This window comes from Lathyrus oleraceus, chromosome 7, assembly GCF_024323335.1.
Source record: "Lathyrus oleraceus cultivar Zhongwan6 chromosome 7, CAAS_Psat_ZW6_1.0, whole genome shotgun sequence".
Lineage (NCBI taxonomy): Eukaryota > Viridiplantae > Streptophyta > Magnoliopsida > Fabales > Fabaceae > Lathyrus > Lathyrus oleraceus.
This window is the reverse complement of record NC_066585.1, coordinates 532,929,106-532,940,017: the sequence shown is the minus strand read 5'-3', so window position 1 is coordinate 532,940,017 and position 10,912 is coordinate 532,929,106. Positions and strand designations below refer to the sequence as shown.

General features: G+C 35.6%; 1 protein-coding gene across 1 annotated transcript; it reads left to right on the top strand.

Moving 5' to 3' along the window:
• The first annotated feature begins 459 nt into the window (after window positions 1–459).
• LOC127101924 (beta-glucosidase 11) lies at window positions 460–3,852 on the top strand. Its single transcript, XM_051039350.1, has 13 exons — window positions 460–829; window positions 913–982; window positions 1,181–1,236; window positions 1,332–1,407; window positions 1,575–1,646; window positions 1,721–1,808; window positions 1,926–2,181; window positions 2,329–2,444; window positions 2,584–2,804; window positions 2,890–2,921; window positions 3,014–3,101; window positions 3,219–3,306; window positions 3,379–3,852. Exons 1-13 carry the CDS (start codon window positions 704–706, stop codon window positions 3,638–3,640), a joined length of 1,551 nt encoding a protein of 516 aa, XP_050895307.1. The 5' UTR covers window positions 460–703; the 3' UTR covers window positions 3,641–3,852.
• Window positions 3,853–10,912: the final 7,060 nt, after the last annotated feature.

Genomic DNA, 10,912 nt, shown 5'->3' with positions numbered 1-10,912 from the left:
GTGTAATTCTTATTTATCTTTAATTTTAAATTCTATTTTTTATCTATATAAGATAAGTTAATTAGTAAAAAAAGATTAATATATAAATTTTTGTCTATAATTTTTATACTTTGCAAATTTTAATTATTTTTTACTCTTTAAATTTTTTCTTATTTTTTAATTATAATGAAAGTGTATATTTTTATTTTTCCATAAAATAAAAACTATAAATGGTTGATATATTTTTATATAAAACCATAAATAAAAAATACTTAAATTATTTTTTAACTTTAATATTTATTAATAAAAATTTAATAAGATTTATCCGTGAATCACACATAGATATCTAGTTCTTACAAAAATTAGTTTTAACAAAAATGAGTTAAGTGTGATTGACATGTTATGTTATATGACTAATATTTATATTTGTCATCTCTCTTGTTCTTCTCTCTAGTGTAACCAATTAATCTTTTATATCTTTGATAAAGCTTTAAAGCAACAAAAGGTCAAAAAGTTACAACTCACACTATTACAGAATTATTATGAGAGATAAAGTATTGTATTATTGATGTAATGAAGGGACAAATGAAACCAGAAACCACAAATCTGAACAAGATATGCTGAATTTTTGGTCCACATGATATAATAATATATAAGCATTGTTCACTCACCTTGCTTGATATGTGATCTAATCAAGTAATTAACGTTGATAATTTCCTTTGCTATGATGCATCAGTTTGTTGCAGTTTTATTGCTAGCACTAGCACTATTCCCAGTAGCTGTTAATTCATTCACCAAGACTGACTTCCCTCCTCACTTCTTGTTTGGTGCTTCTACTTCAGCTTATCAGGTTCTCATCTCTTTCTCTCTCTCTCTAACCTCATATTGTTTTAACCATCATTTCACACTGAATTGAAGTTATTTGATATCAAGGTGGAAGGTGCAGCAGATCAAGATGGCAGGAAGCCAAGTATTTGGGATACCTTTGCACTTGCTGGCAATGGTGTACATTTTGTTTTCTAAAATTTACTCAACAATAATTAGCATAGAAATCAAGGTTTTAAATAACTGTCGCGGCCGTGGAAAGGGTTCCGCTATTTCGATCAATATAGATGTTGCGATACTGATTGTAGTCTTCACAATTTTGATAGAAATCTCATGTTATTTATAACATAAGTTGATGTTTTAATTAAATTTTTAGGAGGTGCATACCAGGGAAATGGTGACATTGCTTGTGATCAATACCACAAATATAAGGTCAGTAGATATGGAATATAGCAAATCTCTTTTTTTTTACCTATCAAAAGAATGGTATGTTACTAGTAGTACACATATGCTTTCATTTCTTGTAGGATGATGTTGAACTCATGGCTAAAATGGGCTTAGATGCGTATAGATTTTCCATATCATGGTCAAGACTCATTCCAGGTACGATCTAGGTTAAAGAAACACAAACACAGATACGACACGATATTGAGATGCTGACACCAAAATTTTAGCTTTCTTCAAGAGCATCAATAGATTTATAGGTTCATACATCAAATTGCAACTTTGTTTTGTTATTATGACATTGATCTCATTTGATTTAATACCAGACGGGAAAGGGCCGATAAATCCTAAGGGACTGGAGTATTACAACAACCTCATCAATGAACTAACAAGCCAAGGTTCTTTTGCAAACTAGTATTATAACCATTATTTGAAAAACTCAATTCCTTCCTAATTATATAGTCATTTATAGGTATCCAACCACATGTGACATTGAATCATTGGGATTTACCACAAGCCCTTGAAGATGAATATGAAGGATGGGTTAGTCGAAGAGTCATGTATGGTTCCCAAACTACATATGCCTACTAACATCACCGTCTCGTGTTAGATAAGACTTCAAAGTTTAAAAAAAAAACTACATCTAATTAACATTTGGATATTTATGTTTCTTGTAGAAAAGACTTCACGGCATATGCAGATGTATGCTTCAGAGAGTTTGGAGATCGAGTTAAACATTGGACCACAGTGAATGAGGGGAATATGTATTCCATGATCGGTTATGATTTAGGACTTGTACAACCTCAAAGGTGTTCTCCGGATTCTATATTTAACTGCTCCAAAGGAAATTCTTCAACGGAGCCGTATTTGGTTACTCATCATATGCTGTTAGCACATGCATCTGCTGCAAATCTCTACAGGAATAAGTACAAGGTACACACACTAATCTATGGCACATACACCACTTTACTTAGGCCTATTTGGATCGGTTTTTTTGTGGAGCTTTTCTACTGATATAAATACTTGTAAGACTCTTTTGGAGAGCTTACACAATCACAATATAACATATGATACTTTCAGGTCAAGCAGCAGGGATTTATTGGGTTTAATATCCTTGTCCATGGATATCTTCCACTAACAAATACCAGCGAAGACGTTATCGCCACTAAAAGAGCCCAAGATTTCTTTATAGGGTGGTAAGTAACATTATGATTGTGTTAGAGTCATCATACAGAATCATCAGGATAGGACTCACAATATCATGTAAGATACTGATATCCATGGATATTTCCACAAACATCCAACGCCCGAGATTTCTTTGATTTGCTGTGACAGGTATCTGAATCCCTTCTTTTTTGGAGAATATCCCGCCGTCATGAAAAAGAATGTTGGCTCGAGGCTTCCTATATTCACCAATAGGGAATCAAACCTCGTCAAGGGATCAATTGACTTCCTTGGAGTCAATTTTTACTATGCATTTCATGTTAAGAACAACCCTGGCAGCCTGCAGATAAAGAATAGAGACTACTTAGCAGATATGGCCGTGGAGCGTATTTGTAATGTTTTTTACTGCGTCAACTTTGATTATATAACAAATTTTGAGGAACTTTCATATATTAATATCTTTTTTTCCTGATGCAGATATCCCTGAAAATATTACCTTACAAGAAGAGGTAAAAGACGAGTATGAACATTGTGGTTCCATTTATTCTTTGAGTGATGATGCTTCAATCTATTCCACTTACTTGTTGATTGGTTTGTTTAGATTCCAATTACACCCTGGATTTTGGAACGAATGCTTCATTCATTGAAGAATGATTATGGAAATTTTCCAATTTACATTCACGAAAATGGTATGATCAATCTTTCAGAAACATGGTCGAACGAACCTAAACTTTTTGTACTAGTACTTTTATCAATAGCATCAAAATGTTAGATGAGCTATGATGAATCTTTGAACTTCTATTCAGGTCAACTATTAACTAGGAACACATTAGACGACCAACCAAGGGTGGAGTACATTCGTGAATACATAGGAAGCCTGCTTGAAATGATGAGGTATCTCTAGTTTTTATTGTGTTTCATATCTCAACATGATCTTCATTTTCAATATTGTACTCGATATTGCAGGAATGGACTCGATATAAGAGGCTATTTCGTATGGTCCTTCTTGGATGTGTTTGAGTTACAAAGTGGATATGAAGCAAGTTTTGGCTTATATTACATAGATTTTGAAGATCCAACTTTGAGGAGACAACCTAAACTTTCAGCTCTGTGGTACTCAAATTTTCTCAACAACAAAACTATGGACATCAACTCGAAGATCACCATGAACATTGAGGAGAATTCATCTGTACTCTCCAACACTCCTTTATTGCATATTGCCACTTAAGTATGATGGACTTATTCTTGATGGACCTATTCTTTAGGAAAATTAGTTTTAATTAATAGTTGCTATTTTCTCTCAGTTTAGTCAATAAAGAAACCTATTATTTAGGTCCTTATAATTCTGTTAGTAGGTAACGTTATTTTTCATTTTGTAAAGGCTATTTAAGCCAAGCTTTTCTTTGAATAATATAACAAGTGATTTCATCTCTCAGCAAATATTGAGTTTGTATTTTAGTGTGTGAACACAAGTTTTAACAAGTGGTATCAGAGCCTCACCACGAGGCCTGATCCAGAGAGTGAGAAAAATGTCGAATGAAGGACAAAACTTGTTGAGTATTCCTAAGTTTGATGGGGATTACGATCATTGGAGTATGCTGATGGAGAATTTACTTTGTTCCAAGGAGTGGTGGCATCTCATTGATCCAGGATACGTCGAGTTGGGCGCAAATGCAGTGGAGAATGATGCAGAGAAGAAGGCAAGAGCAGATCTGAAACTAAAAGATCTGAAAGTCAAAAATTATCTATTTGCAGCCATAGATAAGAGCATTCTGAAGACAATCCTGCAGAAAGACACATCTGCACAACTGTGGGAATCAATGAGAAGGAAATATCAAGGAAGTAAGAGGGTGCAAAGAGCCCAATTGCAAGCTCTCAGAAGAGAATTTGAAATTCTGGAAATGAAAGAAGGAGAAACCATCGTCGAATATTTTTCCAGAGTAATGACGGTGGCAAACAACATGCGCAACAATGGAGAGGCAATGCAAGACATTCAAATTGTGGAGAAAATTCTGCGGACTCTCACCGAGAGGTTTAATTACATAGTTGTCTCGATAGAGGAATCAAATGACACAAATTGCCTCTCAGTCGATGAACTTCAAAGTTCACTCATTGTCCATGAACAAAAGTTCCGAAGAAGGATCAATGAAGAAGAGCAGGTGCTTAACGTGACTCAAGAGGAGAGAAGCGGAAGAGGAAGAGGCAGAAGCACGTTTGGAGGATATCGAGGACGGGGTCGAGGGAGACCATCACCAGCTTACAAAGCAGCAATAGAGTGCTTCAAGTGTCACAAAAAGGGACACTTCCAGTACGAATGTCCAGATTGGGAAAGAAGGGTCAACTTTGCTGAATTAGAGCATGAAGATGAGCTGTTACTCATGGCATACATTGAAGAAAAGAAAGCGACAAGAGAAGAAATATGGTTCTTGGACTCTGGATGTAGCAATCACATGAGTGGAAATAAGGAGTGGTTTACAGACTTGAATGAGGGCTTCAAGCAAACAGTGAAACTGGGAAATGACAACCGTATTGCAGTGACGGGAATAGGAAGTGTGCGGTTATGCGTAAATGGTATCGTTCAGGTAATTACCAATGTTTATTATATTCCTGAACTAAAGAATAATTTGTTAAGTATTGGGCAGTTACAAGAAAAGGGGCTCACTGTATTGATTCAAAATAGCACCTGCAAGGTGTTTCATCCTAGTAGAGGACTAATCATGCATTCAGATATGAGTGGAAATAGAATGTTCTATTTCTTGGCAAAGATGGTGTCAACTCTACCTAAATGTATGCAAGTTCAGGCTGATGATGAATCACGACTATGGCATTCACGGTTTGGACATCTCAACTATAAGGGACTCAGAACTCTTGCATATCGAGGAATGGTTGAAGGGCTGCCTACTGTGAAAACTCCACAGAAGTTGTGCACACATTGTCTCGTAGGGAAGCAGCACCGAGATCCCATTCCTAAAAGAAATCTCTGGAGAGCAACACACAAATTGCAGCTTGTTCACTCAGACATTTGTGGTCCTGTTAGCCCAATTTCCAACAGCAATAAGAGGTATATCCTAAGTTTTATTGATGACTTTACACGTAAAACTTGGATATATTTTTTGAATCAGAAATCAGAAGCATTGGAGGCTTTCAAAGGATTCAAAACATGGGCTGAAAAGGAGGCTGGAACAAGCATCAATTGTTTAAGAACGGATAGAGGAGGCGAGTATAACTCAAAGGAGTTTACAGACTTTTGCAGCACTCATGGGATCACTCGACAACTAACGGCAGCATACACTCCCCAACAAAATGGTGTTGCCGAGCGGAAGAACCGGACGATCATGAATATGGTGCGCACCATGTTGTCTGAGAAACAAATGCCGAAGGAATTCTGGGCTGAAGCGGCAAATTGGTCGATTCACATTCTTAATAGATGTCCAACAACAGCTCTTGAAAACATGACTCCACAAGAAGCATGGACTGGCTGCAAACCAAGAGTGGATCACTTTCGAATATTCGGATGTCTTGCTCATGTACATGTTCCAGATCAGAAACGAATAAAGCTAGATGACAAAAGTAAAGCACACATTTTTCTTGGTATGAGCAAGGAGTCCAAAGCATACAAACTCTTTGATCCTATTACCAAGAAAATAACAATCAGCAGAGATGTAAAATTTGAGGAAAATGAATGCTGGAAGTGGGAACAAAGCAAAGAAGAAGTGCAATCAGAGGTACTGGACTGGGAAGATAAAAATTCAGATGCTAACAAAGAGTTAGAGTTAGAAGAAGACTCTGATTCTAACAACACAAGTAACCCAATCTCACAAACAGGAGGAAACTCCTCCACAACCTCATCAGGTGGAAGCGAACCAAACTCGCCTAAAGGTAGATCTCGAAGAGCTCCTGCATGGATGTCAGAATACACAACCGGAGAAGGACTTTCAGAGGAGGAAGAAGAAGCAATGATGATGATAACAGAAGATCCAGTCACATACAATGAAGCTGCGAAAGAGGAAAATGGAGAGATGCGATGGCTAAAGAGATTGATTCGATAGAGAAAAATGGCACATGGGAACTCACAACCTTGCCAAGTGGAGTCAAAGCTATTGGAGTTAAATGGGTTTTTAAAACCAAGCTTAACGAGCATGGCAATGTAGAGAAGCACAAAGCTAGGTTGGTGGCCAAAGGATATGCGCAACAATATGGGATTGACTACACTGAGGTGTTTGCTCCGGTGGCTCGTCTTGATACAATAAGACTTATCCTGGCAACTGCAGCTCAAAACAAATGGGAAGTATACCAGTTAGATGTCAAGAGTGCATTCCTTCAAGGAGAACTTAAGGAAGTGGTGTATGTACAACAACCTACTGGCTTTGAGAAGAAGGGAGAAGAAGAAAAGGTATATAAGCTAAATAAAGCTTTATACGGACTAAAACAGGCTCCGCGAGTTTGGTACAGTCGCATAGAATCCTACTTCGTTCGAGAGGGCTTCAAAAGGTGTGCTTCCGAACATACGCTCTTTACAAAAGAAAAGGAGGGAGGTAAAATCCTAATTGTCAGTCTTTACGTTGATGACTTGATTTATACCGAGAATAATAACAGTATTTGTGAGGAATTTAAGATGTCAATGATGCATGAATTTGACATGTCTGATTTGGGAAAGATGAGCTATTTCCTTGGCATGGAAATTATACAGAATTCAAAGGGAATATTCATGTGTCAAAGAAAGTATGCGAGAGAAGTGTTGGCAAGGTTTGGCATGTCTGATAGCAAACCAGTTGGAAATCCTATTGTGCCAGGAACAAGGCTGTCCAAGGATGAGAAGGGAACCAAGATCGATTCAACCATGTTCAAGCAAGTTGTTGGAAGCTTGATGTACTTGACAACAACAAGACCAGACATTATGTTTGGTGTGAGTTTGATTAGCAGATATATGTCATCTCCAACTGAGGAGCATTGGTGTGCAGCAAAGAGGATATTAAGATACATCAATGGCACAATTGAAATGGGAATTCTTTACAAAGGAGAAAGCATCACAGAATTGGTGGCATACACGGACAACGACTTTGCAGGAGATCTTAATGACAGGAAAAGTACTTCTGGTTTTGTATTTCTTCTTGCAGGAGGTGCTGTTTCTTGGGCATCAAAGAAACAGCCGGTGGTTACATTATCTACCACCGAAGCTGAGTACATTGCCGCGGCTTCTTGCGCATGTCAATACATTTGGCTTACAAGGTTACTCGAAAAACTTGGGCATAAAGGAGAAGAAGGCAGCATAATGTACTGTGATAACAGTTCAACAATACAATTGTCAAAGCATTCTGTGTTCCATGGCAAGAGTAAACACATAGATGTGAAGTTTCATTTTTTGAGAGACTTGGTGAATGAAGGAACTGTGAAATTGAAGTACTGTAATACGCAGAAGCAAATTGCAGATATTATGACAAAGCCATTGAAGAAAGAACAATTTATCAAGCTACGAGAGATGTTGGGGCTGATGTCTGCAATAGAAGTAAGCTGATTTATCTACTGTATTCAGCTTAAAGGAGGGATTGATGGACTTATTCTTGATGGACCTATTCTTTAGGAAAATTAGTTTTAATTAATAGTTGCTATTTTCTCTCAGTTTAGTCAATAAAGAAACCTATTATTTAGGTCCTTATAATTCTGTTAGTAGGTAACGTTATTTTTCATTTTGTAAAGGCTATTTAAGCCAAGCTTTTCTTTGAATAATATAACAAGTGATTTCATCTCTCAGCAAATATTGAGTTTGTATTTTAGTGTGTGAACACAAGTTTTAACAAAGTAATCAAGATAGGACTAGTTAAAATAAATGTTTTTTCTCTAGTCTCCACTGTTATTTTTTTTATTCTTGGTCAAATTCTGCTTTTTTATGTGATCAAGTGAGAGAATGTGACATAAACTATGGTGTAAATTATGGTGTGTAAACTTATGGAAACAATCAGAACTCTAATAAACATGAGATATATTTGTTTTTCTACTATGTTATTATTATGAATGAAATTACTTGTATAAAGAAGCAGAACATGACCAAGAATAAGATAAAAGTGAAGGCCAGAGAGAAAACATTTATTTTAACTAGCCCTATCTTGAATATTATTGAAAAAAATAGGTAAAAGTTATTGTTTATTATTCTTGCTCCTCCATGTCACAAGATTACCCAAAACATAGGTACAATATCCAAAGATTGATATTCTATCTATGACTGAACCTACCTAATCAACATCGAAGAAGATTGACACATTTCTTTCACTAGTCTTCTTATAAATAATTCTTTTTCAGGATTTCCTTTCAAATATCTCAGTATCCTATAGACTGCCTCAAAGTTTTCTAACCAATCTCTACATTAGTTGAGAAAGAAATATCAGATCGGGTGTGTGCCAAATAAATCAGTTTTCTAACCAATCTCTGATATCTTCCAATATCAACAGGAACATTACCTCCTCCCCAAAGTTTAGCATTAGGATCCATAGGGTTATCTGTAGAAAGACATCCACTTATTCATGTTTCTTTCAAAAAGTCTTTAATTCATACAAAGACTTATTTAGTTTACACACATTTGATCCAAATTTGTTTTCAAAATCAAGAGGAATGTCCATATATACTTCTTCTTTTATATCGCCGTTAAGGAAGACATTCTTAATATCTAACTGATGTAGGGGTCAATCCAGGTTAGCAGCAAGAGATAAAAGAATTTCGACAATGTTCAATTTTTTAATATGAGCAAATGTCTCTGAGTAATTTATACTATAGGTCTGAATAAAGCTTTTAGCCATCAAACGAGCCTTGTACCTTTCAATTGACCCATTGTCTTCTTGTCGTCTGGTAGTGACGTAACACTCCAAGTTTTTTTTTTCTTTTTGAGAGCTTTTATCTCCTCAAGTATAACTTCCTTCCACTTTAGAATTTCTAGAGCAACTTGTACACTTTTTGAAATTTCTACACTAGACAATTTTGAGGTGAAGGCAGACATAGATGAAGACTAATTTGAATATGATATAAAATTGGACATGGGGTGTTTAGTACAGGATCTGACATATTTTCTAATTACAACATGATCATTTATATCAGGATACAAAATACGACTCTCAAAAACATATATAGACTTACTTTTCCTTTTTTAGGAGGCTGATCATTCACCGGTTCAGATTCCTGACAGTGTTGAGATGTGGACTCGTCCCTTCCTTTATGGTATTTTTTCACAAAAATCTTTCCTTTCCAAGTCCTGTTTCCTAATTAAATTTGTTGAGGAGTATCAGGACATGAATTTTGATGTATAATCCCATTTTTAAAAAAAACATCCAGGATACTATTAAAATATTCTTTTCCATTATCACTTCTAAAGACTTAATATTTATTTGAAATTGTTTTTGCACCATTGAAAAAAATTATTAACAGTCTGACAAACATCTGATTTACCCTTTAACAAGTACACCCAACATACTCTTATATTTGTTAGAACAAGATTTGGTTCTGCATCTATACCTTGAGTTTTGATGATAACTATTCAGTATTTGTATGAGAATAATTTTTTGTACTCTAATGACTTGTTATTGTGTAGCTTTAACAGCCCGTTCTGATTCTGAGTTTATGACATGCAACATCATCAATTTCTAAACATTTGTTCCAAATTCCGCTTCTACATTGAATCACTTCTAAGAAGTTCTAAAAGACGCTATGTTGATGCTGCAATGATCTTTCTACTTCTGCACTGATTCATTCTGAGAAGTTCTGAAAGACATTATGTTGTTGCTACAATATTCTTTTTGCTTCTGCGCTGATTCACTTCTGAGAAGTTCTGGAAAGATGTTATGTTGTTGTTGTAATGTTCTCTCCGTTTCTGCTTCTGGATGTGACTCTGATTATCAAGCTTGTGAAGAATGGAAAGCTTCTGAAAGTTTGTTACTTAGTTGAAGACTCTGAAGATCTCAAGCCAGACACTGACGTGGTCAAGGTTCTGACTGAAGATTCTGAAGATTTTGATTTCAGTTCTGTGTTTCTTCTTTTCATGCTTCATCAACTTTTCTTTAAAAGCCAATGAATTTGAATATAAGATAAAATTGGATACGTAATCAAATAGTATATAATATAAATCAAATATTTCTTCCACTCCTGAAATTATGGGCGAATGACAGTACTATGCATCACTCATGTCACTGAAATCGTGGACGAAACACAGTATTATGCATCAATCCTGTCACTAATCCAATAGTGGACAACTGCTCTTTTGGTATCCCTGTTTTTCTCTCCAACGATCCCTTTCTTATGTTATCTAAGTAGGACTTAGAGACTTGAAGAAAATGCAACAATTTACATGATTGTTTTCTACGCGAAAAAGCTCTTAATTTTGTGCTTACTTTTTTTAAGTGTTTGTATTTCATTTGTGTAAAACCTGCTCATATAGAAGCAATTTGTAACACAAAATCCGTATTCAAACTTGTTTGTTTGTATTTTCTTAAAGAGAGTCTCCTGTTGTAACGAGAAT